Below are 27,587 nucleotides of genomic sequence, written 5' to 3'. Positions count from 1 at the left end.
CAGACTAGTAAAAACAATGGAATGATTAAAAAAACCTTAAGGTAAAAACATTTGAAAACCCTTTAACCTCCTAAGGCCCGAACTCTTCCATGGCATGCATTTTTAATTTCTCTTTGATATTTGGGCATATTGGGACTTGATGAATGTAAAAACAAAGAATTACCAGATTCCAGATTTTTGTTTTACCTGATTTTTGTTTGTAATAAAAATGAGAGCCACATATGAGGATATTCATTTAAAATTTCGATAGAACAGTGGCAGTATAATGTCCTTGTAAGTGGATATTAGGCCCTTGTAGAGCAAGATTTAGTATTTTGGTCTAAATAACCCAAAATGTGATGTCCACATATGTGGATGCCAGGTCCTAGGAGGTTAATGAAAAATAAAACAAAAAGAAAAAGAACAAAAAGATGATGATAAACAGTCTGAAAACAGTTTTTAGAAAAATAACTCCACTTTCAGTAATATGCCTCAGTCAATAAGCTCAGTTAAAATAACACATCACACTGGATCTTTACAGGCAAAAAATCTGAGCTTTTCAAACTACACAACTGCAGGGCTTTGAATGTCAACATCTAGATGTGCTTTTAACATATTGCACAGTCGCACTGCTGCACCGGTAATATCAGCACATGTTGTTGAACAGCTGAATATATTAACGACTTCACTGCAGTTTACACACATTTTAAAACCATCCAGTTGGCCAAACTGGACCTTTTGGCAGGAAGCTTATGGCCCCCAGACCAGATGTTTGACACCTCAGATCTTCAGAGATCTACCATAGTGATAAGATCATCACATGTTTAGAATGTAAATATCATCATTTGCAGAGTTACTAAAGCTAAACATTGTGTAGCAGAGATAACCATATGAAATGCAATAGAAGTGTAAAACAGCAAAAGGGGATATGTACAAATGTCTCATATCTTAAATCATGTATTTTTCTTTTTTGTGGTTGTTAGGATGAAATTGTAGCTCTCCATTTTACTTTGTGTGGGGCAGAGAGTTTATTAAAGCAGTCACTAGGGGATAAAACATTTGTTCAGAGGGATTTAAAGACTTGTTATATTTGCATTGTGCCTGCTGTCTTTATATAAGGAAATCTAAAACAACAGTGAAAATATTGCAAACACAATATCTCTGGTGTCAGACTGTTCACCAAAACCCTCTTTGTTTCTTCAAGAAATTCCACATTGCGCTGATTTCCGAAAAAAACATCCTCGCTGCTCTCTTTAATTCGCTAAACCACGTACAAAAAAAGTTTTTTTGCACGTGAAGGCAAACGATATTATATATAGTCCTGCACATAAGCATCAGCATGTATACCTACAGTGTTTTTGTAGGTGATAATGAGCTGCTCATCCTCACACGACCTTTTCACATGTGACGAAAGAGCGGCTCATTTAAGACACAATAATATAAAAGGATTGTTTTAGCTGAAGTTTGAAAAACACACAGGAAGTGTAAACACCGATACTCAGTTTAGAGTGCAACTGACCATAGTCTCAAAGATTTCCTCTCTTGCTTATCTTTGCATCAATTAATCAACGGCTCATGTCTTTTGCAGACATGCTCACACACACATACACACATTCCTGTGCTGATATGAATGGGATCCATTGATAAGTCTCCCTTTGAGGCCTGCTTCCAGCATCAGTGTTGTGCTGAGCAGGTAAGTGGTGGTGGGTAAACTGATCTACCCCCGGGCTCTGCTGCACCCCACCTCCTCATTCAACCGCACAGACACACACGTGCACGCTCAGACACACATACACCACTGCTATTGTTCCCCCCTCCATGTTTTCCCACATCTCCTTACTTCCTGGGCCCCAGTGCTACCTGCCGGCAAATTCCTCCCCGGGTCCTGTCAAACCCTTTTGTGTTCACTCTCTTTGTTCTTCTGCTTCCACTGTCACTCTTTCTTTATTACCTTATTTGCCTGTTTCCTCTCTTCGCCGGTGTTCCCTTTGTTTGTGTTATGTCTTACATGCCGCACTCCAACAAATAAAAATGAAGACCAGGACAAAAAGCACCTTTAAAGACTATTAAATGAAAAAGTGTTGAAGATATCTCATAAAAACACCAAACACAGCTTATACATTTTTCCTACAGCTGGAGCTAACTTGTGTCATGTGCATACATGTGACACCGAGTGACATATTCTTTTATTACTATAGACAATCATTGTAATTTATTTCGACTCAGTCCCACATGCAACTGCTGCTGTGAAATCTCATTAAATTAAAAAAATGTGTATTAATCTATATTTACACTTACAATAGTGCTCCCCAAAATCCACCTTGTCCTCATGCTTGAATAGCTCTTTGCTAAAAAGTACAGTGTTGAATTTTCAAGAAAATCACATTTGTAAGACAAAGAGACAAAGGAACAAATGTGAAGTTTCTTGCATGAAATATTTGCCGTCTTTCATTCACTATATTTTAATTCTCGGATGCCAAGAAAATACATCAGAGTGCATCAATAGCAAAACGTGAGGTTTTAAAGCCTGATGATGTGCTACCACACTCCTGGAGCTTTATTAATGCACTTCCCCATATAAGCAACGCCCTACGCTCATTATTTAGTAGGCGATAAAGAGAGATTTACAGCGCAGGCACAGAGTCAGTCTATCTTCACTTCATCGGTCATGCTCACTCCTACACTGACATTATCACTAAATCCTCTAGCAACAGTTGACTTCAATCAATGCGCCTTTTAATCTCTTGGATACAGAGTTACAAAATCACACAAATCAAGACTCCGCCCTCAGGTGTGCTAAGAGAAATAAAAGCTTCAGAACAAGCTTTCTTCCCCCTTCACCCCGAATGTCATGACAGTGTTTAGTCCTTCTTTGTCTGTCCTCTAGTCATATAATGAAGCACTTAGTGACTGCAACACCCATTCACAAAGTTTAAAGCTGCCGTCACCCCCTCCCCCTTTCACTGCCCCCCCATCCTCCTCTGGGTTCAAACTCCTCCACCACCAACTAATATGTCTCTCTAATCTTCTTCCCCTTTTCCTAACCTACCATAATGCCGTCCCCTTAAGCCTTAGCCCCACACCCCTCAGCCATCCCATCCCCAGGAGGCCCCCGAAGAGTCTGACTGGGTGGTCCCCCACCCCAGTCCAATCCAACCCCCTCTCTTTAGGGTCAGAAGTCAGAGGTGAACCCCAACATTGTGTGGGAAACGTGCTCTGCCATGTGCTCGCTGGGCCAGCCTAGAAAGAGAGGAAGGAGTTCAGGCTGCCTTATTTCCTCTCTGGGCCCTGCTAGAACTGCTTAATGGGGCTCTGGGGTCAGTGGGACAGAGAAACACAGGAGTTGTGTTGGTGTTGGTTACAGTTTTGATTTATTGGAACAATTTCTTCTCCAAACGTGAGCTTGTTTGTGTTGAAAGGGAGACAGAGGAGACAGGATGAGGGGATCAAGAGAGACGCCGTAGAGGATGATGGGGGAGATTGTGTGTGTACTTGTCTCTGTTCATGTGGTTAAGTGCAGAAATGTGTCTACTGTCTGTATTTGTGTGTGGCAACCGAGATCCGTTGCTGAGTGTGTGTTAACTTGAAGTATTTATTAGAGACTGTCTAGCCAGTGCAGTGTCTAAGGAGCTTAAAGTGATTTATTTGTAAGGCTATAGAAGCTGGTTATTTTACTGGCAAATTGTTGTGTATTTTGGGAAATGATGGCCTTGATTCTGTCCAGCAAAGGATAACAAGCCCGACTGGCAGGCAATACCTGGCTGTGCTATAATTAAACTTCTGGAGGACATACTGCACAGTGTTTTATTGTGCTGTTTAAATATTGACAAAAGGTTCATTCTGTGGACGTTGACAGAAAGTTTTGGATTTGAAATCATGAAACACATTACAGCAGCGGTCTCCAACCTTTTTTGCGCCACGGACCGATTTATGCCCGACAATATTTTCACGGACCGGCCTTTAAGGTGTCGTGGATAAGTACAACAAAATAAAACTAGTACCGGTACCGAAAAAAAGAAGATTTATTCATAACACACGTGAAAAGACCCAGGAAAACCGAGTAAACGATAAAAACGATAACAAAATAACACTGAAAACCGATAAAAACCCTGAAAACCACACATTTCACACCTGAGCCTCAACTCTCGCGGCCCGGTACCAAACGACTCACGGACCGGTACCGGTCCGAGGCCGGGGGGTTGGGGACCGCTGCATTAAAACATGTATAGATAAAACACCACCAGCAGAACAGCTTGCAGAATTCACCCTTGTTGGAATATAAGACTCACGAACATGGAAATATTTACAATGTGACTTTCAAGTACTGAATGGTTTTGCAATCTAGCACTAGTCCAGAAAAGGCCTCCTAATATGCACATATACTGTACATCCAGCACAGACAACAGGGACCATTTAATTCAAAGGTTTAGTATGGAAATGGTTTTATAGCCATACAAACACAACCTTTGCTACAGATATTATATTGTATAAGCCTTCACTTATGTGATTGCAGATATACCAAGTAAACATAACTAAAGTTATGTTGTGTAAAATGTAAATTATTACAAAAAGGAAAGTGGTTCAAAGACAACATATCAGATGCTGATGCAGATCATTTTGAAACATTTTAAATAAACGCTTAAATGAACTTTGATGCCAAAAAGGCATTTCAAAGAACTTGGATTAAGAGCATGTTTACACGTTTCTGATATTACCTCATGTTTTAATGACACTCTACTATGCACTTAGTACACCTGTAATTCATCTTGCCCGTGTTCTGCCAGCTTTATTGGAGTTTATAAATGCTTCGGTTTAACATAGCATAGTGAAAGTAATCCAACCCCTATAAGGAGCCTTCAAAATAAACTCTAGTCAAAGGAAAGTGTTGGGAAGATGCAGACATTCTCCCAGATATTCCACTGTGTAGCAGAAGATAGTTGATGTCAGATCAAATTTCGCTATTAGAAATATTTGGTCTGGTTTTGGAGAAGGATGGCGCCAACTGTAGATGTACAGTGGCAGGATGTACGAAGGAAACTCTCTCGCTGTGAATTTACCAGAAGTTACCTGCCCTATTCGCACATGGGAGTAATTGGATGTTGGACACCGAGTTGTGCTGGTGGTGTGGCTGTTTAAAATCTGTTAAAAGTCCCCTAATGGCCAATTTGGACATTTATGTTCTCTTTTCAGCTCTGTTGATCTCCAGAAAAGTTCAGGTCTGCTCTGTATGTGTGGCTGTGGCTCATGAGGTAGAGCAGGTCATCCGCTAATCTGAAGTGTGGCAGCTGGATCCCTGGCTGCTCCAGTCCTTATGCTAAAGCATCCTTGAGCAAGATGCTGAACCCTAAATTGCTCTCGATGCATTCATCCGACCGTCTATGTGTAATGAATGTCAGAAATAACTTAGACATAGAAAAAAGTGCTTGTGTTAATGGGATTAAAATAAATTTTGTATAAAGGATTTTGAAATGCTCAAAAAGAAAAGTGCCATATAAGATCCAGACCTTTTATTTAAGAAACATGGCTGTCTTGGCTGCTCTTTTTTGTTTAGTTACACTTCGGTGAATGAAGTGGTTTCTAAACTTTAAAAGGCTCTGCAGGCCTTCCACTGTCTCTTATTTCTTGTGGCGGATTGTCCTGTCAAGCTACATCACAATAAAACCCTGGAGAAGAATACAATGAGTGGAAGCTCAAAGTAAACTTCCTGAGTTTCTCCTACTATGTTCTTTGTTTCTATTTAAGCATCCAACAATAAACATCTAAAAATAGAAAGACATGTGAGGTCCTCCTCACTCGCACTGCTCTCTTCCCGCACATGTGGTGATGATGGTGTTGTCTTCTGTAGTTTGAATTTATGTGTATTTTAATTACCAGCTGGCTGTGATCTTTACCTTTAAAATGCTAGCTCTGATCTCAAAACCACAATCAATATCAGTAGACAAGAGGACAGTTTTATAGTTTTGTATGTATGAACTAGGTATCTGTGTGCATGTGTGGTGGGGGGTTTCTGAGAGGGGAAGTGACATCATGGAAAGTGACTGCTGTGCAAACAGAGGCTGCAGCCCCCAGGTGGGCTCTATGATTAAGAGATTAGTGAGGAAATGAAAGGGCTTCAATCACACACATATGCAGACTTACATACACATGCAATAACGAACCCAATCTTTAGTGTGGATGTATGTCTATAAATTAGCCGTGCGTGTGTGTGTGTCTAGAAAGTAAAGGAAGTTAGCTCACAGTGGTTGCCTGTCCTGGCTGGCAATCGCTTGCAGCTCTGATTCAAGAACAGAACAGAGCTGATTTAGCATGGCTACAGGCAAACAAACTCCAAATGAGCATTTCAAAATCCTCCTCCGACATCCACTCATCAGCACATCATGAAACTTTCCTAATACTTTAATTTCATTCCTCATGCTTGACAGTTAAAATTCACCTGAGAACACCACCCACATCTGACATTTTCCACCTGAGTGACTTTTTTTTCCCCCGTTGTTTGATGATTTATTGGCCCCATGTGCTGTGAACTCCTGTTGCTGGTTACATGTGTGGTGATCAAAGAGAAGATCTTACACACTTTCCACTGCAATCACAACATCAGAGCAGAATTTTGCTTGGCTTCTAATCAATGCCACATTTACATGAGAGAACAATTGTGCTTTTTATTGAAAACTTTTGCACAAGGGATGAAGAGGCAAGCATCTTGGGAGGTACAGGCCACATGTTGCCCATATGCTCTCGTATTGTTTACTGTAAGGTAAAGTCGCACCTTAAGCAGAAAAGCACCAAAAGGTTCTCATCCCTTCAGCTGCTGGACACGGGAAAGTGATCAGCAGCTCTGCACTGCTGAAGCTTCCTGCTGGGGAGATCCCACAAGAGGTTATTTGTTTCTGCCCCAAGGGGCATGAGTGTAGGTGCTCTGGGTGAGCGGAGGGGAGGGGCGGTGCCCTGTAAAGAAGCTCTCATAGCCTAAAGGATGTGCTTTTGAATTAGGAGATGAGAAGGTTAATCAGAAACTAACCGTGTGAAACTAAGAAAAGTGTCTGAAAGTAGTTCAAAGTGGTAAAAATCATAGCAGGATTGAGTGGATTAAACCTTGATGCGTGTTTACACTTGTGTGTGTAAGAGGGACGTTGTTGTCATAGTGACTAAAGAAGGGATCGACTAAATTGCCACTTTCCCAGGTGAGCTCAAAAGAACTTCTGAGCCCCCTCAAAATGTGTCACATCCACAAAAGCTAATCCTTTTGCACCATTGTGTCCTGTTCTCCCACCAGTCAGGGCCCTGGAGGCTTGCCACTCAGTGCAGTGTGGCCAGCTAATCTAATCTCAGCCTTCTAACAGCCTACTGTTGGAAAACGATTTAACTTTATTAATTGAGAGCCCTTTGAAGAATTTAAGTCACCCTTCAAGGAAATGAGCCTTTATAAATTCATCCTGCAAAATGGTGACAGAGAGGATAAAGGCAACGGGAGGGGGCAGGGGGGTGGCCACGTTTGGCCACGTTTACTCTTTTAATTAAACCAAGGTGACAAGTCTGCGGCTAATGCTTGAAGTGGGCACACAAGACTGAGATTAGATGATGAAAAGTTAAAGCAAACACACGGAGAGCCACGCTTCTTCTGGAAATGAGAGTCAGTTTTGTTTGTGCATACCCTGTGATTTGAGGTAAGTAGCAATGACAAGTGAGAGGAAGTAAGGACAGAGCTGCAGCTGGACTCCTTCAAACTCAAAAGATAAACTTATCATCACCACCTCACCACAATAAGATGTTTTGTTTTTGGTTTGGGGGATTTTTTTTATCCTTAGCTGACCTCGGAAAGATGGCCTGTGTTATTATGCTTTCGATTTTGTTTAGACTGTCCTGCTCGTGAATCTCAGTCAAAGCAGTTGCAAAAACACACCAAAGCACAATCTAAATAAAATAAACAAAGGTCAAATATAGATATTGTATCTAAAGTTTTAGTATTTTGTAGTATTTACATTTCAGTTTAAAGTAAAAATCCATATTTAAATATTAACAGTCTGTATGATGGTTGATTTTACTTGTTCATTGTGACTTTTTGCTCACTGGTTTGCTTTCTCTGCCACATTTTGTGTGCTGTTTTATTGCCCAGAGTTAACTGCTCTGATGACAGGGGCAGTTAGTGACTAGCCTGTAAACATAAAGAAGCATTTAGACACATAGGAGTGCTCTATAAATCTCCTCATTTCTGCAAAACCACAGTAATTGGATTTCAAAAAGGTATGAATCATGAAATTCATTGTTTTGTTAAAATAATCCCAAATATGAATTCCTGTGTCTCAGCAAGGTTATTAATCTTGTTAGGCTGCTTATTTGGAGTAAAGCATATGAATGCAAAATAATGTTATATGTGTGAAGAATTTAAAAAAATCCACTTTTTATACAACTTTAACTTTCATGAACCATCATTTGGTAAGTAATTAAACATCATTCAGTCTTATACACGAGCTACACACTGACACATTAAAGATTCCTCTGCAAAAAAAGGAAAGAGTGGAATAAAGAGAACGGCAACATGAGGAGGAGCAGAGGTTGTGTTTGGGGCTTTTTGAGAGGATGTGGGCTGAGAACACAATTAGAGGAGCTTAAAGGAGGACAGCAGGGGGGAAAGCCAGCGAGGGAATAAGGGTGAAACACACACTCACCTGCACAGGCGTCCAAACCAAAGCACAGGTGTTGCACACCTGGCCTTTTGGGTTTCCCCACAAGCCATAGATTAACCCAACTAGTGAGGTCAATGACCCTCTCTCCTGTTACTAATAGGGGAAGATTTTGTGAGGTGGAATTAGGACATATTAGCAGGCTTATGTGGTGGAGTGTAGTCCAGTTCCTTTAATTTTATACATACTGTGTATAGCAACTAATGATCAGTTTAAACAAAATAGTTTCTAATCATTCATTTATTATTTTTACTTGCTCATAATATTAAATATTCAGTAATACTCATATTTCATGCTGAAAGCAGCAAATTATCAGACTTATAAAAGACTGAGGTTTTCCATTACATTCTGCACTAATTGCATAAGAAATGGATCAAACCTCACTTTGTTTTGTTAATTTCAGCCAATTTCAGCCAATTCAAACACTGTGTGTCAGTGTTATTCATATTTTAATTAATTAATTAATTAAAAATAGCCAAACCTGAATATTTTTTGCAAAGAGTCACTAGTGAAATTATTCTATCCTCTTGAGAAACAAAAAAGATGTGCACAGGCATATATCTGCTTTGTGGATATATGGGTGTTATGGTCAATGATGTCATCCATCATAGCCCCTTACATCATCCTTTTGGGGCAAGTGTTTCCTCTCACTGACACATTGCTACGGGACAGGCCAAGGGCGTGCACGAACTTGCAAGAACATACAAATGAACACCATGACTTGGACGGAGTGTCTTCTTCACATCCACACTTTTGGATTTCATTACTCATTGACCTACATTGTACCTGTTCTCCTGGGATATTTTGGGGTGTGTTTTTTTTTTTTTTTTTTAGATTTGTTTTAGCAACAGACTCTTGTCATAAATTAAAGAAAAACCTGAACCACTGACCCCTACAGTGAGCTGGCTCTGTTTAACTTGGGGGGGGGGGGGGGGTCACTGTAAATCAACAGAAAGTTGGTGATCCCTTTTGTCCAGCGATTTACTTTGATGGGAATTGTCTCTTGGGGGATGATAATCCATAGGAAACAGGTCTCAGTGAATGGTTTAATGCATATTTCTTTTACAGGCACCAGATCTCATCCCTGAATACCTGTGTGGAGATTTTGGACTCATCTGTTAGCCATCATCCTCAACCACTGTAATTAAACTGTGAATAAGGGATTGTCCTTTGAATGAATCAGTAACTTCGGCAGAATTACTGAAACTACTGTTGAGCCATCAGCTCAAGAGTAGTGATTTACTAAGACACTTTATGTCTGTCTTTCCTTTCATTTATACCTCATGTGTAGATGTCTAACGATTTAACAATTCACTACATAATTAACCTTCAAGGCAGGGATTTGTCTGACACATGTATTCATTTCAGGTAATACACAACCCTCGGCTAGAGCAGGAAACGCAAGTTTTCTTCACAGAACAAAGTGCCATAATCAGATAATTAAGGGATTATATCTGTGTGGAGGAGATAAATTCCCATGCTTTTTGACACATGTGAGAGGAAGGGGGTGGTGCAGAGAGCAGGCTGATGTGTGTGCGCCTGAGGCAGGGATATGAGACTGCTGGGCCTGCTGAGAACGTGAGAGATAACCCCTGAGATGGGTGAGCTAGTGGCAAAAAAGAGATTAGGTAATTAATTCGTATATAACCTTATCGAAGTTGCTTTTGTTCTACGAAAATAATACATGTGCACTTTGGAGTGTCAGATTATAGACACAGGCTTTGTGTGTAGCGGGGATTTCCTCCTCTTTACAGGCAGAGCTCTCCTATCGTTCACTCTCAGCAAGCATCATTGTTCTGCGCACTTTCACCCCCTTTGCGCGTTTGCCTGGACGATCCGCTACATAACGTGCTAATTCACTTTATCATGAACCGATCCCAAAAAGCAGTTTTCACTCATTCAGGCATCCCACGAACGCTTCACACTAATCCAGATCTCAATCTTGTGCACGTCCGCAGGCACTCGTGACTTTCTGTTGTTTGTTTGTTTGTTCGTTTGTTGGGGAGGGGTCATTAGCAAAGTGTGTAATAAAATTAGTTTGCAGTTATTGACGAACATAATCTACGCATCCATCTGATGCGTGCCTAAAAATGACGAATTATTAATGACGACGCTTTATTTAACACACTACAGTAGCAGCAAAGGTGACTTCATCTAGTGGGGGACTTTGGGGGGGGGGGGGGGGGGTGCAGGATATAGAGCGAAATTGAGCCCGCGTGCAGGCTACGTGCAGTCTGGCATATTCACGGAACGTTTCGCAGTTTATGGACCTTTCAGTAACGATCACAGAACATTCCTATATGAAGAGATGTTGGTTCTTGTTGTCTGCAGTGCAGGATAGAAAGAAAGGAAACACTGGGAGTCTCGTTCAGAGGTGAGCAGGCACGCCACCTCTAGCAACTCTTTTACCTTTTACCTGGAAGACTTGAAGGATGATCTTTACAGCAGATCAGTATGAATTCCACACATCGTGAATGACATCATGCAAAGATTCCTCAACAAGTTTCATCCAGCAGGCACTCACGCTGTGACTGTTTATTTTAATGAAGCCGAGAAGAAGACAAGGAACAAATCAGGGCATGTTGCTAATTAAAATATCATGTGTTAATGAGCTTTCCCCCCACCCCCACCCTCTTTTTGTGATTTCAGCAATGACTTTTGGCCAGTGGCTTATTTGTGCAACATGTGAAAAATAAGATGTTAATTTTAAACTCTGAGTAAACCTCCAAAAAGAAAGCATGTTTTGAGCTACAGGAAACATGGTGAGGAAAACAGGGTCTTATTGTTGTCTTTCATGCTACATTCACTCACTATTCCTCTTTCCTCCCCAACAAAAAACCTCTCATCACGCCAAGGAATACTGAGCACCTTCTTTTACTTTCAAATGTTATTTCTGCATTATGCAAGGAAAAGTTTGACTACTTTTTAAAAAAAAAAATTTAATAAAGTGTTCGAGAGCGGAAATTGTCTTTTTGTTGTTGTTGTTGTTGTTTTTGTTGTGGGGGGGGAGGGGGGGTCTAACTTTTTTTTTTTACATTGTTTTACGCCTACAGCCAGATGGAGAAATATGAGCAGTTGTTAGCTTTGAATATCTTTCTTTAAATGAAAAAAAAAAATGTTGTGACTGAAATAGAAACAGCATGAATCTTTTTTGCTTTCCCAAAACACCTGACCACAAACAACCATTTGCTCCTCTCCTGTTCCTCCAGGTTGGGGTGTGACAGTGTGAAAAGTGGAAGGAGAGCAAAATGGGTGGTGTGGAGGTCAAGAGAGGTGAATATCTGCACTGAGAGAGGAAGATTTATGCGAAAGCTGCTGCTGTTTGAGAGAGCCATAACATAGCAAATCCTGCCTGTGCTCTTAACCCTTGACAACATGACCTTACGCTCTTTCCAACTGACAGCTCTTTAAAACAGATTTTATGTAAACTCAAATGAACCTCGTAACAGCAGATTGGTTTTAATTATATACCCCTTAAACTGACAACAGGGTGTATTTCAGAAACACATTTATGTTTCTGACACTCAAAGAACTTTTAGTTTAGTCGTTGGGAACTCTTTAAAATCTTCTTTATGTTTTTATTTTCTGCATCATTCATTTACTCAGAATTAAAGGGATCGTAAATCCTCAGCATAGTCAGCCAACTCATGTGGAATGGATTTAGCGTACTATGCAAACTCGTCATTTTCCCAGAAATACAAAAACAAGCTCATGAGAACAAATGATTAGAAATAGGTCCAAATCCAGAGACAGAGTCACAATAGTCATGCAAGTCCAAGTAACAAAATCTGGGCTTTTTGCAAGGATCAGTGATACTAACCTTTGGAAAGTAAGAGGAGAGTCACCTCCAACACAAGAAAATGTCAGCTTTCAGTTACAAGTGGCAAACACCTTATATGAAGGGTACAAACAAGCTTATACCAAAAGCTGCCCTGAAGTAACATGATCAACTAGTTCACCGGTCACTGAAAGAATCCAGGCTTGTTGCTGTTTTGGGTTTGCTTGACCCTGAACTCCAAAGCATTCTTGGTTTCTTTTGACACTCATTCCTTACCTCAGTGCATGTACATGGCCACCTGCAGAGTGAAATTAGACAGTCTAGTTTAAAAATAGTACAGACATACTTACATGTCCATTACATTAGCCACCAGCAGCTGTTGTCTACAATGAAGTCTATATAATAATCATACTGGGACTTTAGCATAGGTAATTGCAAAATTCTCAGTCCTTATTTCAAGTAAAATGTATCTTTAACTTTATATTAAGCTAACAAGTGCCACAAACTGTAAATCTTCAAAGGTCTTGGTTATTTTTGTCCAAACTTACAGTAGCCTATTAATGGAAAGAGCCTTACAATGGGTTTATTTCAAAAGGCCAATAAGCTGTAACGTCACTAACGATCGCAAAACAAAAAAGTCTGACTGTATTTCCATAAGTTTTGTTTGCATTAGCTTTTCCTAATGACCTCCTCCATGACCATGATAATAGATCAAAGTAATTGAGAAGCAGATTGACAGAAAGGTTCCAGTTTTTTATCTACCATAGAAAATAAATTTTACAGGACAGTCTGGGCAATGAACTTTTTCTGCAATTTTCCACATTTATTTCATGAGCCCAAATAGTCTTTAATATATAGAAAAAGAGATATGCTGTTAGAATTGCACTTCCTTTTCTGATATTATTATATCAGAAATATTATATTATATCCTCCGCCCCTTCCTCACACCTCACGCCACTGCCATTCTCATCCATAATCTTGTTATCTCTAGAATTGACTACTGCAACTCATTATTATTTGGCCTTACACAAAAATCTATCAACAAGCTCCAACGTGTCCAGAACTCTGCTGCCCGTATTATTACTAGGACTTCTTCTACCCACCACATCTCCCCAATCCTGAAGCAACTTCACTGGCTCCCGGTCAAATTTCGCATCCATTTTAACATAATTCTGTATACATTCAAGGCTATTCATTCTCTCTCTCCACCGTACCTCTCTGACTTATTACAGATGAAGCTCCCATCCCGCTGCCTCAGATCTTCATCTTCTCTTTCTCTCTCTGTTCCCTCTGCTCGTCTGATCACAATGGGAGGGAGGGCCTTTAGCTGCTCTGCCCCTCGACTTTGGAATTCCCTACCCCCGGACCTCAGAAATATTAGTTCATTCTCTCTTTTTAAGTCCACCCTCAAAACTCATCTGTGTAAAATTGCCTATTCTTAAATTTCTGTATGTTTTAACTTTTATCTTCTATTTTTATCATTGTGTATATTTCCAGTTTTTATCTGTTGTACAGTGTCCTTGGGTGCTTTGAAAGGCGCTATTTAAATAAAATGTATTATTATTATTATTATTATTATTATTATTATTAAAATATCTGAGGGATTAAATGACAAAAACGCCTTTACACCAACAGAAGGGGGGATTTGATTGGTATGGCCCACTTAAGATCAAAGTGGGCTTTATGGGCCCACAATGTAAGATGAGTTGAACATTCCTGCATTAAAAGATACAATTTATCATCTGTTACCGATCACCTGTTTAAGACCTGCTCCAACACAGTCTCCGTGTACTGCTAGTGCCGGCCCTAATCACAGAAAAATGGACGGGCATTCGGAAAAACAATCTGGGAAACTCAAATATGCAGATCCACCCAAAAATAACTTTTATTGAAATATCATTTGTAAGGTTTCTTTCCACAAACAATATCAATAGAAGGAATTCAGCAACACAAAATTGTTTTAGGTTTCTCTGTTCCTACTCAGCTGGTACATTAGGTACATTGTAGGCATGCATACCTTTTAAAAAACAGAAGTAAATTCAACTAGATTAAAGGTGCTTAGTAATCTCCAATGTATCCACACTTGTTTTTGTAACTGCACTGAGTCAGTCAGCATTATCGAGCCTTTTTAAATATCTTAGCAAAACCCAAATACAAAGGGTGCATGACATAAGCTAGTCATTGTGGTTTTATTTTCATTTCCAAAATGCAGTGCTGTAGGCTGTTATGTATTTTTAGCTAAATGTAGGGGACCCACAGCGTGACATCTCTTTTGATGATGGGAAGATGAAAGGAACATGAAGTATGACTAGCTAAAAGGAAGCTGATATTTATGATATGAGAGACTGCTCTCCTTTTTGTGTAGACCTCAGTTTGACTTTAAAAGATGATCTCTTTTTCTTCTCACTCGTTTCAAACACTGTAGCCCTCTTCTGTAAATGTGTCACTCCCGTTCCCTTTACTTACTGTGATTCAGATAGCCTGGGGCTTCTGCTCTCATCCTCTTGTGTGGATTTGCTGACTTAAACAGAGCGACGTGAAGTAGAAGCTGAAGTGAATGCCCTGGTGTGCAAACAAACAGTTGCACAAGGACTACTGTACAGAGCAGGTATGCACATAAATACACCCCCTTAGTGGGAAGCAGAGCTGTACTAGTCATTCTCCAAACTAGCACACACGACAGTCTGCCTCTTATGTTTTTAACAGCTGGGTTTTAGATTTTTTCAGACTTCAAGTTCTGCATAGGTGAAGTATGTCATCACAAATGCTTGCATGTGTTTCACTCATTAATGCATTCACACCTTTCATCAATTTACAACACCTTGTGTTTTAATAGCCCTTACTTCATAAACTTAATGCCTTTGTTTTCTTTCTAAAACAGCAAGAATCCATCTGTTTTACTGTGTGGGCTATGACTCATGGTGTGACAGACACCTTTATATTTACAGTGATGCCAGCCAAATACAGAGCTCACCTGTCTCCAACTATGCCCTGGAACATGACTCATTGTTTGCTGTAAACATTGTAAATGTTGTATGGTTTATGTGGGGATTCCCTAATGAACGCATTTGTTTTGATCTGGGATTGAGACTGTCTGGATTGGTGCACGAAGAAGTCTCATTTCTGCACATTTTCCCTCCCTTTGTATTTCTGCATTCTTAACGGCATGTGAATCCAGCAGGCAACTTTTCTATTTGTCTGAACTGCGTCAGCACAGCCCAAGGTCAAAACTCCCAAACATCCCACACGCAGATATTGCAAACACCTTGTTTGTCCTGCAGCCCAGCAAATATCAACTCTAGTGATGATACTGCAGTGAACAAAAGGACAAGGAAAAGGACAAGAGAGACAAAGATACAATGAGCATTGGGACACCCATAAAGGAAAAGCGCCTAACGGAAGCACACCCACCTGCCCACCTCCCCCTTTTTCTTTCAGCCTGCTGCACACCTTTGAGGCCAGCCATTCTTGTAGCCCACCTTAAGAAAACATCCGTGCCCCCACACGATGTTGAGCCTTGTGTTTCCTTCTGTCTTTAATCTTAGTGAAAAGAGCTTTTAACAAGGCCAGGGAGGATGAGTGGATCTGCCAAAGAAGAACAAAGGCAGGGAGGGACTTGGAGAGATAGTAGCAGAATGGAAGGCTCTGTAATCTATCACCTGTTGCCCTTGGGCGGCCCTGTACTCCCTGGGCCCTGGGCTTGCTGTGAGCTCATGTGTGTATGTATGTATATCCAGGTATGGTAAGGTGATGAATAAATAAGCAAAGAACAAGAACAAAACAGATATTCTGGATTCTTTCAAAACCTCAGATTGCTTCAAGTAATTTTCTTCACAAGGAAGGAGTTCTCTGCTTGCCAGCCACTCCACACTTATGCCAAACTCCCATATCACAGACATATTTTGACATAGTGTATTTGTGTGCTGTTTCTTTTTTTATTGATTGGTTTGTTTGTTTGTTTTGGTCAAGATAATGGGATTAATGGAGCAATATATCAGTTTCCATAGTGCACATATGAAGAAAAAGTGCAAAATTAATTTATAGTAGCATTTAAATGAGAAAAAGTATGCAAAAGTAATTATAAAATACATCAAAATAGTCACATCACGTGAGGTTAAACTCAAACTTTAGTGTTGTTAGAGGGATCTATATGGGTTTTGCTACATTCTGCTGCCTCTTAAAAACTCAGTTCTCAAGTTCCTCTATCTTTGTCTGCCATCTTGTGGCTTCATGTTGCACGTACCGTAATATAGCCTATATCCTGTACAACATACTATATGGCCAAAAGAGTATACGATGGCTTCCCTCTGCTCAGGAAGATTACATTAATTCTGTGAGAGGCAATGCACAAGCTCACTCTACTTCTTATTTCCACACTATACTGTACAATATTGTAGTAATATTTCGATGTCATGTCTTATTGCATTTATATTCGACTTTGCTCGTATTATTTATTTATTTAGTTTCATCTACCTCGTGTCTATTTTGTGGTATGTTTGTAATCGATGACAATGTGTTGCTGGAACACTGCGATTCATAAATAAACTATCTGTAAAAACTATACAGGGAAAATCTGGTGTCTTGATCTGTCTTAATACAACGCGCTTTACTTTTCAGCTTAGTTAAAGTTGGCTAGACTTCACGCTTCTCTAACTGAGCATCATTTTCTGTACTAGTCGTTCGTTCATTAGTTTAATGAGAACTGTCTATTCGTAAAATTCACTCAGTTTCTGTGCGATGCCAGTGTCCTTTCAGCGTGTTCGTCTCTTCTCTTAAAATTCCAACGTAGCCAATAACACATGAACGCAACACCACTAGATAACTAATGACGTAGCGCGTAGCTGTACTGGTTGTGGTCGGAGCAGAGGAAGCTGGGAAAGGATAAAGGAAACCTCTAGCATCGTAGATAAACACCGTAAAGAGGTGTGAAGCCAGCGGGCACACGGCTGTCACAGTACTAAAAGAACAGTAAAAGAGTCCGACTGAGTTCTCCATACAGCGAGGGTCAACATGTCTGAGACATACGGTATGTTTGTGTGGAGTAGGCGGTCATTTAATGCTTGCTAGCTGTTATGTATGACTGCTTCGTGGTCTAATGTGACAGACTGGCAGCGTTGCTATCAGCAAACTGTAAGATTAGCTTAGCTTAGCCACAGGCTAACTTGCCACCTCACCGTGTCTGTGGATTTTAACAGTAATAATTAACATTCAGTGCTGACACGTAGGTCAGTTAAAGTGCTCTGGTTAGATTTCTTCGTGTGTATTAACTGACACCTCTGTCGTTTGATGGTAGCGTGTAGTGCTTCACGGGCAACAAGGAGAGCAGAAGATGGTGAGACATCAACGGGTAAAAGTTGGCCAAACTTTAAGCAAAAGCCATTAATAGCATGTGTAGAGACGTTGAGTTAACGTGAACTTGGGGAGATTCAGGCAAGTTCTGTGACCTTGCGACAGGAAAGGCTGCTGCGATTTGATGTATATTTTTACTTTTAACTGCTAGCAACAAGGCCTGTAAGAGGAAGTTTGAAAGCGATGGTTGATCATGCATCGGTTACCTGCAGGGCAGACGTTGCTTGGTGTCTCACTGGTGTAATGCATCTGCTTCCATGCTTATTTAAAGTAACTCCGCTCTTGCACTTGACACAGATACGTTATAAATGAATCCTGACAGAATGAATGCTGCCTGCACTTATCTATGATCATTCACATAATGAGCAGATACAGAGATGTATTCGTGGTCTCATAAATTCATTAAACAGTACTCTGTCTGATAGTCAGTAAGCCTGACACTGCAGAGCCATTTGTTATGAAATGGGACACCATCATCCTCTCCTGTTGCACTCCCAGATACACTCTCTCCCTCTGTTTATACTTGTACCCTGTCTCTCTCTTTCCTCGTATGAAACTTTATCCAAGTGGGCAACATTTATGGGAGAGTGCCAGCACTAATGGGACCTGTAAAAGACTTTTATTGATTTTTTTTTTTCCTTCTCTCTCTCTGTCTCCTCAACTGTCTCATCTGGACGATCAAAAGTCGACAAAAAGGCATTATGAATCCAATAAGGGCCTGTTAAGTGCTTTAAAATGCATAGTTTTCACTTGTTAATTTCAGTAATGTCTATCAACATGAGAATCATGAGTTTATGTTGATGTTACAGAATTTGGCACATGTAGCAGGGGGAGAAGGAAATATTGTAGTAGTACTCCTTTTATTGAAGTTTTTGTTGCTGTTAGTTTTTATTCATCATTACTTTTTATATTGTCGGATCTCCCCCCCCCCCCCCCCCCCCCCAAAAAAAAAAAAAAAAAAAAGAGAGAGAGAGATGGGAGGGCTCACCCATTGCACCCATCCTCCCTGGTGGGGGGGGTACTTAATATTGATGAGTGAGGAATAAAGTAGCCTGAGAGGGTAGTTGCTGCAGTCCATTCTCCCTGCTTTTGACATTATTGATGGTTTGATTGTTGTGTCCAGATCTCACACAGAAGTATACGATGTCTGAGAAAATGCAGAAAGGCTTGGGCTAACTTTTAAAACTGAGCGGTCTGTCTCTGATTTTTGTCAGCACTGTCACAGCCACTGAAGTGTGGTTGAGATGTTACGCTGACTGCTGTTACACAGAAAAATAAGTGGGTTTCGACGCCTTCGCTTTGTTGCAGTTACTCTGTTACCGAGACTTTGACCTCTGGCTTGTGTTGCTTAAGAAAACACCCGCTTCAACAAAGGTGCACCATGACCTGAGCTGGCGGAGGTGTGTGTCAGCAAATGAAGGTGGCTCATGGAGCAATGACATAATTGGTTTAAATGTCACCCAGAAAGTAAAGATTAATCTCATACTTTGATTTACTGTTTCTGTTGACTTTGTGTGAAGCTGGTGATATCAACAGCAGCCAGTAATCACTTGCCAGGCTTTGTGCTTTCAGAACCTTTGTTTGAGCTCAAAGTGAAATTGAAAATTTACTTAAAATTCAACTTGAACAAGTTCTCAGTAGGGAAGCTGTAGTTTGCCATCATGCTTTCACATATTTAGGAGAACACTATCACTTCTGCATGTCTTGCATTTCATTTACTACCTCTCTAATTATTTATTATGTCTTACTTAACCAGAGCTAAGAGAGATTGAAAGTTGCAAGATAAAGCTTGTGAAGCCTTAGGAATTACCTGGATTACTGACTGATTTCTCATACAGGCTGGTCTTTATGTAAATCACAAGTATAGCCAGATGAGACTTGACTAATCTAACATACAAAGACTATGATTCACTTAAGCACTAACCTTTCATGTCTTGTTTCCTCCCCCTGAGGAAGAGAACTTTTCTGTTAGCAGTTTGTCTCAGAGCGTGCTGTATCATGCCTTTAAAAATGATAAGCATGGTAGAGGTAGCATCATGGTTTTGGGCTGTCCTTGGGATCTGGATGGCCTGTAGCCATTAACAGAACATTTCATTTAAAATTTATATCAAAAAATGTTCTCAGTGTAAGAACAGAGGAGCAGTTCATGACCCGGAGCTTCAAGAAGTTGGGTAACGCAGCCAGACAGTGACTCAAGTAAAACAACAGAGTGGTTCAAAAAGAAGAATTTTTGGGGAGTGATGAACAAACCGCAATCCTGACCTAGTTGAAATTATGTAGCATGACCTAGAAAGGGAGCAAACAAATATATATGAACTGAAACGGCTCTCTTGGAAGGAATGATGCAGAATTCCTCCCAATTATTGTGTTGTGTTAGCCCCACAAGCTGTACATGAAACACATGGTCAGGTCTTTACTGCTACTGCTTGGGTGGTTAAGAAATTCTGAAATCCTGGTTCCAAAGCCCTTTTTTTTTTTTTTTTTTTTTTTTTTTTTTGCAACTTGGTTTTCATAACTGATCAGCGTAAATTCACACACATGCAGCCACTTTTCATGCCTAACTCTCCTTATCAGATCTCCCAGTATACTGGTCAGAACTGCCGTTCAGCATACATCCAGTATGCAAATACCCCCTTGTGTTATCTTTGGCCACAGCACACAATGGCTATCTGTACTCTAAATGGGTTTGCATGTCAAGGGATCAAGTAATTATGGATCATTTGTGTTGGCTGGATTGAGCCCTTCAAAGAAAAGACCCACTTTCCACAACATCTGTGCAAAAGCCTGCCTTTGGTTATTATTCAACCTGTGTGCAAGTCTGTTGCCCTAAGCTGTGGTTAATAATGCTAAAGCTCAAACCTTGCTCTAATGACATGTGTTATTAAGTGTTGGTGCTTTTCTAAGGCTTCAGACACACTCATTTTCAACCTCAGACAAACAAGTGTATTAAATTAGAATCGTAAGTGGCAAGTTAAACTGATTACATGCTAGGCGCTTTGTGATTAGTAGGCTAATTTGGGTTTGGCAGGATACTATGAAAGTAGTAGCTCAATGGGATTAAGAGGAAGGATTGTCCCTGAGGATGGAAGTGCAAAGAGCAGCAGGTTCTCCATTGATGTTGGCATTGCATTGATCTCTACCTCCTTTTTTGTGCTTGCAGACTTCCTGTTTAAGTTCCTGGTGATTGGCAGTGCTGGGACGGGGAAATCCTGTCTCCTCCACCAGTTCATTGAGAACAAGTGTAAGTTCTAAAACGCTGCATTTCTAAAGTTTAATACTGTGCAAACACATAAATGGACACGTTCAAGAAATTATTGTAGTCAGTTTCACGAGTTGCATATTGACTAAACCATTAGTCTGCGGATGATCTGGAGAAAATTCTTCATTGACTGGTATGAGTCAGAGTACAATGACAGGATGATGTGGGCATTTGTCGACCCAGAATAAAACCAATCACCACAGTTCTTTGCCTCACACTGTCCTTCAGAAAGAGACAATTTTCTGTGTGGTTAAATGGAGGGAAAACATTATACTTCCTGTAGACTTTCTCTAGCTAACAATGGCCGAGTTTACACCGAGCTCGATGCTCTCATTATATTGTTAAAATTCTCCATATGAAACATTAATTTGTTTAAAATACAAATTGAAATGTCAATTCAGTTTCAGAGGGGTGGTTTAAAAAAAACAAACCATGTCAACACTCCTTCATGTACAGAGTCGTGCTCATGATTACATTTAATTTGATTAAGATATCTCAGGGGTCCCTGTGGATAGAGAAAGAGAGGCTGGGCAACTTGGCACTGTTAATCTAATTTGCAACTCCCTGTAGCTTATAATGTGGATATGAGGTATTTGAAAACAGCAGCAGAGGTCTTTTAAACAAGCCAAACACCAAATATTACACATGTAGTTTTTTCGTTTGTTTTCCTGCTCCTTTATGTATATTTCACGTTGTGCCTTTTTACACTGTCTTCTGTTTGTTCCTACTGCAGTTAAACAGGACTCCAACCACACCATCGGTGTGGAGTTTGGGTCTAGAGTGGTCAACGTTGGAGGAAAGACAGTCAAACTGCAGATCTGGGATACTGCTGGCCAGGAGCGATTTCGGTATCTACCTTCAAAATTTACCTAAAGTCACAAGTCCCAGCTCCACTGGGATAATGAAGTGTCTGACTGATGATAACTGTTAAAATGATTGGACAGTTTCTCCTGTCAAATCTCACCATCTGATCTTTTAAAGGAGCCTTTTTTTTTCTCTCCTCCATTTTCTCCGCAGATCTGTTACACGCAGCTACTACAGAGGAGCAGCTGGAGCACTTCTTGTCTACGATATTACCAGGTAAAACAGCCACTGCCCTCGTGCTCCCACTTCCTTTTCATAAGTTTCTCTAACAAAGTGAGCTTTTTTGTTTGCTGTGATAATGGGATGTAGATACTACAGTTGTACCTTAATTTTCCCAGAATAAAAACTACATGTTTACTAAGACTCCCAGAAGCAACAAAATGTAAGGTTGTATTTGGTGTGGGCATTGGCATCTGTGATTAATTGAAAATTTTAAATGTGACTACAATTAAAATGAAATTTTACAGACTTAACTTTGAAGCTTAGTTTATTTTTGAGTGTTCATACAGTTTCGAGTCCATATATCAACTAACAAAAGGAGTCACATTGTGCCTGTACAGCCTCCAGAAATCGTGCTGTTTAATGACAGACCACTCACATTACTGTATTTCATAAACTCTGGGTCGTAAACTCAAGATGGATTGAATGCAGTAGTTTGCTTTTAACAAACTATGGGCTTTTGTTGAGGTGAGGTGGAGTGTGGACTGTCAAGAGCTGTAATATAGAGGCATCCTCTGTCAGGTAGCGTCTGTAGAGGAAAGCAGAAGTCCATCACAGATGGTGTCACCTGACACACTCTCGCACAGGGAAACAGACAAGTGTATACAATGAAACTAGAGCTACAGCCTCATGCTGAAAACAAACTGAAACAGAAAATTGGGTAAATAACATGAATAAAATGTCTTACAGTCGAGAGACATACAATGCCCTGACTAACTGGCTGACAGATGCACGGACACTGGCGAGTCCCAACATTGTTATTATCCTGTGTGGCAACAAGAAAGACTTGGATGCAGACAGAGAGGTGACCTTCCTTGAAGCTTCACGCTTCGCTCAGGAGAATGGTAACTTATCTGTACATTGATGCATTTCAAATGCTTTTTTCCCCACTCTTAGAAGTATTTTTGTTCTCCCACACACAGAGCTGATGTTTCTAGAGACTAGCGCGCTAACAGGTGAAAATGTCGAGGAGGGTTTCTTGAAGTGTGCTCGCACCATTCTCAACAAGATAGATTCAGGTACACATTGTTTTCTTTGTTATAGAAGTGTATCTGAGGTGGATGTTTTTTGTTAGAATTTAGTGACATTTCCATGTTTTGTTTTTAATGCTTTCAGAGCTTGAGCACATGAAGTGATGTGGATCTGACATTTTTAGAGCATACATGTCTGTGTCACTGATGTTTCTCATTGTGCTTCTCTCAAAGGCGAGTTGGACCCAGAGAGGATGGGTTCAGGTATTCAGTATGGAGATGCTTCGTTGAGGCAGCTGCGACAGCCCAGAGGCACCACAACACAGAATAAGCAGCAGTGTAATTGCTAGGGGTCGGGACCCACCCTCACCCCAGCCCACAGGTCCACACAGACAGAACTCCCCCTACAGGTCAGTAACTTGTTAACTAGGGATGGGTATTGATAAGATTTTCACGATTCCAATTCCATTTTTGATTCTGTTTAACGATTCGATTCTTTATCGATTCTCTTATCGATTCTTTTTAAAAAGGAGAACACTAAGGTCGATTAGCTTAGAACTTTGTTTTATATCTTCTCTTTGAACAAGATAGAAATTTAGGAGTAGCATGGCCTTACAAACCCAACAGTGAGATCTTAAGAGATTCAGCCTATGGCTCTTCAATGGGGTGTCACAGGGTCCCCGGGGGAAAAAATTGTAAATGTAAAATAAATATTCTTCTGTAGCAATAACAAAGTATAACATAAATTATTCTGTAGCAATTACACAAGAATATTCAGTAATGTCCCTGCCTACAATTAAACACATTCACTTACCGAAAATTTGAGGGCATCTGCTGTGGCAAATGGGTGCAAGCCTTTTACCACAAACTTAATCACTGCTCTGTGACATTCGTCTATCCTGGCCTGAAAGGAGACGCTACCGGTAGACTGCAGCAAGAACTGCCAGCATCTGAGCCAACCAGACTCTGTCTGTCTCTCATCATGGTCACCTAAATGCACAGTAATGGCAGGTTTGTAATAAGGCAGATCGCGCTAACATAATATGCACTGTTAGTTGATTATTTACCTGCGGTATTAACGGGAGAGGACGTGCAAACGTTACCGCTGCTGCTGGGTTGAGATTCACGAGTCTGGAGCAGAAATAAAATCACGACATACATTTAAGGTCATCGCGTGTTTTGTGAGCAAATGCTTTTGCATATTCGTAGTGTTTCCTCCCTTAAATGAAATCTCTACTTTGCAAGTTGCCCTGTTGTCATCCGTTCTCGTAAAGTATGACCAAACTTTTTAGCATTTGAGCCGCCATGTTTCCTGCCAGGTAAATGACGCTCTGCAACGTGGTGACGTCATTCGGGGCGACTGGAATCGATAAGGGAATCGATTGCAAAAATGGGAAACTCAACAAGAACCGGTTTTCGATACCCATCCCTATTGTTAACTCATGTGACCAGTGGGACTTGTAAACTAACAGGTTTTATCTGTGTTAGCGTTGATGAGGGCGTGTCGGTGCTCACTTTGTTTCCTGTTCTTAAACATCTCGGCTCCAGGTTTTTTTTTTTTTTTTTGGTGTGTGATCGTCCTTCCCCCTCTCCTTCAGTTCTACACACCTTGGATCACCTTGGGTCGTGGAGATCACTGCAACCTATGACCCTTGACCTCTGGTAAGAGTCTACGGCTTACCTGAGGGGGTCGGTTTGCTCTTGCGTTTGGACAGCATAACCCCTCAGTGTGAGCAAAGTGGAAATGTAAAGAGACATCCTCCACCATGGTCTCTGTTACTTATCAGACAAGGACAAAGTCAAGGGTTGTGTGTTTGGGCTGACCTACTGTTGTGTGTTATTCTTTTTTTCTCTCTTGCTCTCCGCTTTTTCATTCTGGTTTTAGCAATCCCCAAAATACTTTGAGCATTTACATATCATTGCTTGTAAATTATTATTGTTAAACTCTTTTGTGCATTCAACCTGTCCTAGTGTGGGTCATTGGGGTTTTTTTTTCTTCCTAGTTTTAGCATTCATAAAGACATCCCTTACTTTTTTTCTTTTTTTAAAATCATGCATCATTAACTATATTTCTCATAAATGATGGAAAATAATATTTTCCATCATTTATGAGAATTTTATTTTTTTTAATGGAAAATAAATGATAAACATCACATTTTTTGGGTACGATTTACACCAGGTGTGATGAAAATCCTTTCTACTTTGTCCTGTCATTTTAATTTTTTCGTAGTAGACCAGATGGATTCATAGCATATAAATCCCAACACTGATATGTATAAACTCTCATGGGGGGATGATCCCATCACTCCATTCTACACCCAAACAGGCAAGGCTGTGGGTCAGGTTGAAAGCACAAAAAAGAGAACTTTTGCTCTTTATTTAAACCAAAAGTCCACAAGTCTGTAAATTGAGCTCTATCAGATTCACACCATGTTTAAATTCACATGTCCAGTTATAGTGATAAATTGGCATTATAATGTTTTTGACTCCTGCTGGGCTTTTCTCCATGACATCTCGTAGATTCATACATGCACGTACTGTATAAGACGTCACAGGAAACCACAGTTGGCTTTTGTTTGGTTTGTTTGGGAAACTTTTGTGCCGCCCAACCAGCCAAAGGTTTGACCTTTGTTTTGTTTGTTTGTTTGTTGTTTTTTTTAAAAATCATGCCACATTGTACGTTCAATTTGACAGGATTCTGTTTTTAAACTTCCAAGTAATCACTTCTCTTTAAGCTCTGGATATCAGAGGGGGGGGATAAAAGACAACACAAAATTATTATTAGACAATGTACTCTCAAATCATCTTCTTTGTTCATTGACATTGATTGTACAAGTGGAGCTATACTGGAGGGATAAATATTTCCTCATTTGACATCTTAAAATGCTAATCAAGATCCTCCATATGTGCTCGTTTGAGCTGTAGTATATGATTTGTAATATTTTATTTTTTATAGTCGGAACAATAATCCCTCATGCTCTATTGATAGGGCCATTCTCACCCTAGAAGACACCACCTCCATCAGATGAAGTTGGGTTTTGTTTTTTTGTTTGTTTGTTTTTGTGACTATCGGTGACCCTGACCCTCTAAACGGAAAAGTAGAACCGATCCATGCCAGCAAAGTGGCCCTCTCAGTATAACTGAGACACCACATCTCCTCAGTGTATGGGTCAAATTCCAAGTTTTTCCCTTTAATATCTCCCTCTGCAGCTCTGCTGCAAAATGTCAGTTTTGTTGCACCACTGAACTGACCCAGATGTTTTCTCTTGAGAACAGACCTTGTATTACTCTAGAGAGAAACAGGGGAATTTCCACAGAAACACAGTTTCCTCTCTGCTTGTAACACTGACAACATGGTTTGTGGTGCTGCTGGAGGAAAATGAGGTTGCAAGTTAATGGCTTAGAAAATCCAAAGCCCCCGCTCTGCTGTTTAATCAAAGGCACCGCTTCTGTCTGAATCACTGTCTGAGAGCAGGTCATACAAACCAAGCCAAGAGGAGCTCAAAAACAAAGTGTGCGCAAACGTATTTCTCAAGCCTCTGTGTTGGCATACGTTCTCCCAGACAAACCATATGTGTTTAAGCTCAACTGAGCCAGCACACTGAAAGGGCAAACATGAGATCATATAGGACATCAAGAGACAGATGGTCAAAACACATTGCTTTCATAAAATATTTGCATAGCATGATAGTTTGTCTCCTTCTGCAAGTGCACTTTTACTTTTGAATCTGTGTTTGTTTTGTTTATATGCTGTAACTATAGAATTGTACATTTTATTTTACTTGAACTGTATAATGTAATAAATATATTAATTTTAGATGTTATCTTTTTACTAAATGACAACTGAGATTCTTCATATGGTTTCATTTTTTCTGATGCTGTCAGGCAGCAACAAAAAATGGTGTAATAGTGTGATCTCATGCTGTGTGAGATTTGATTGGTTTATTGCTCCCTGCTGACGTGGAGGTAATGATGGAAGGGTGTTGACTTTGTGAGCTGTAGGTGGCCATCAGCAGCAATTCTGATCACTCGTTCACAGGCTGTCATCTATGCGCAGTTATTGAGTCAACTGTTGAATTGTTAGCCTGCATTCATCTGTATTCGCTGTACAGTTCATAAAGTTAATCAGAGTAGCTATATGAACATTTTCTCATTTGTTCCAGTATAGACTTAATAATGTGATGAACACAATCCAACTCAGTTGTTGCTTAGTAATGTTATATAATCTAACCTAAATACTACTGTACATCTCAAGTAACCTATCCTGTAAATAAGATTTGTCTATTAAGGGTGAGTGTTGCTCATTGATTGTAATGATTATGCAATTCCCAGTAAACTGCTTGTTTTTCATGTAACTCTTTTCACTGGTTTCCTGAATGTTAATGCTATCAGGGATTTTTTTTTTTTTTTTTTAAAATTTTTTAACTTTGGCATTAAGCCACTGTATTCACTCGGTTATTGCTCAAGGGCGTTGAAGTGCATCGGAT

General features: G+C 40.1%; 1 protein-coding gene across 3 annotated transcripts; it reads left to right on the top strand.

Moving 5' to 3' along the window:
- The first annotated feature begins 17,287 nt into the window (after nt 1–17,287).
- rab4b (RAB4B, member RAS oncogene family) lies at nt 17,288–25,856 on the top strand. Of its 3 annotated transcripts, none has more exons than XR_014907204.1 (8): nt 17,288–17,464; nt 20,948–21,028; nt 21,780–21,894; nt 22,064–22,126; nt 22,820–22,974; nt 23,053–23,148; nt 23,335–23,510; nt 24,699–25,856. XR_014907204.1 is itself a non-coding variant. In XM_085380196.1 (7 exons), the coding sequence occupies exons 1-7, from the start codon at nt 17,449–17,451 to the stop codon at nt 23,448–23,450; spliced, it is 642 nt and encodes a 213-aa protein (XP_085236322.1). In that variant the 5' UTR covers nt 17,288–17,448; the 3' UTR covers nt 23,451–25,856. The 3 variants fall into 3 exon arrangements, 1 of the variants encoding a protein (XP_085236322.1); XR_014907203.1 differs by having other exon boundaries at nt 24,649–25,856; XM_085380196.1 differs by having other exon boundaries at nt 23,335–25,856.
- Nucleotides 25,857–27,587: the final 1,731 nt, after the last annotated feature.

The sequence above is a fragment of the Rhamphochromis longiceps genome, linkage group LG14 (genome assembly GCF_057381845.1).
Source record: "Rhamphochromis longiceps isolate RC_006_pf linkage group LG14, R_longiceps_female_GT1.1, whole genome shotgun sequence".
Classification (NCBI taxonomy): domain Eukaryota; kingdom Metazoa; phylum Chordata; class Actinopteri; order Cichliformes; family Cichlidae; genus Rhamphochromis; species Rhamphochromis longiceps.
This window is presented reverse-complemented; position numbering and strand designations above follow the sequence as displayed.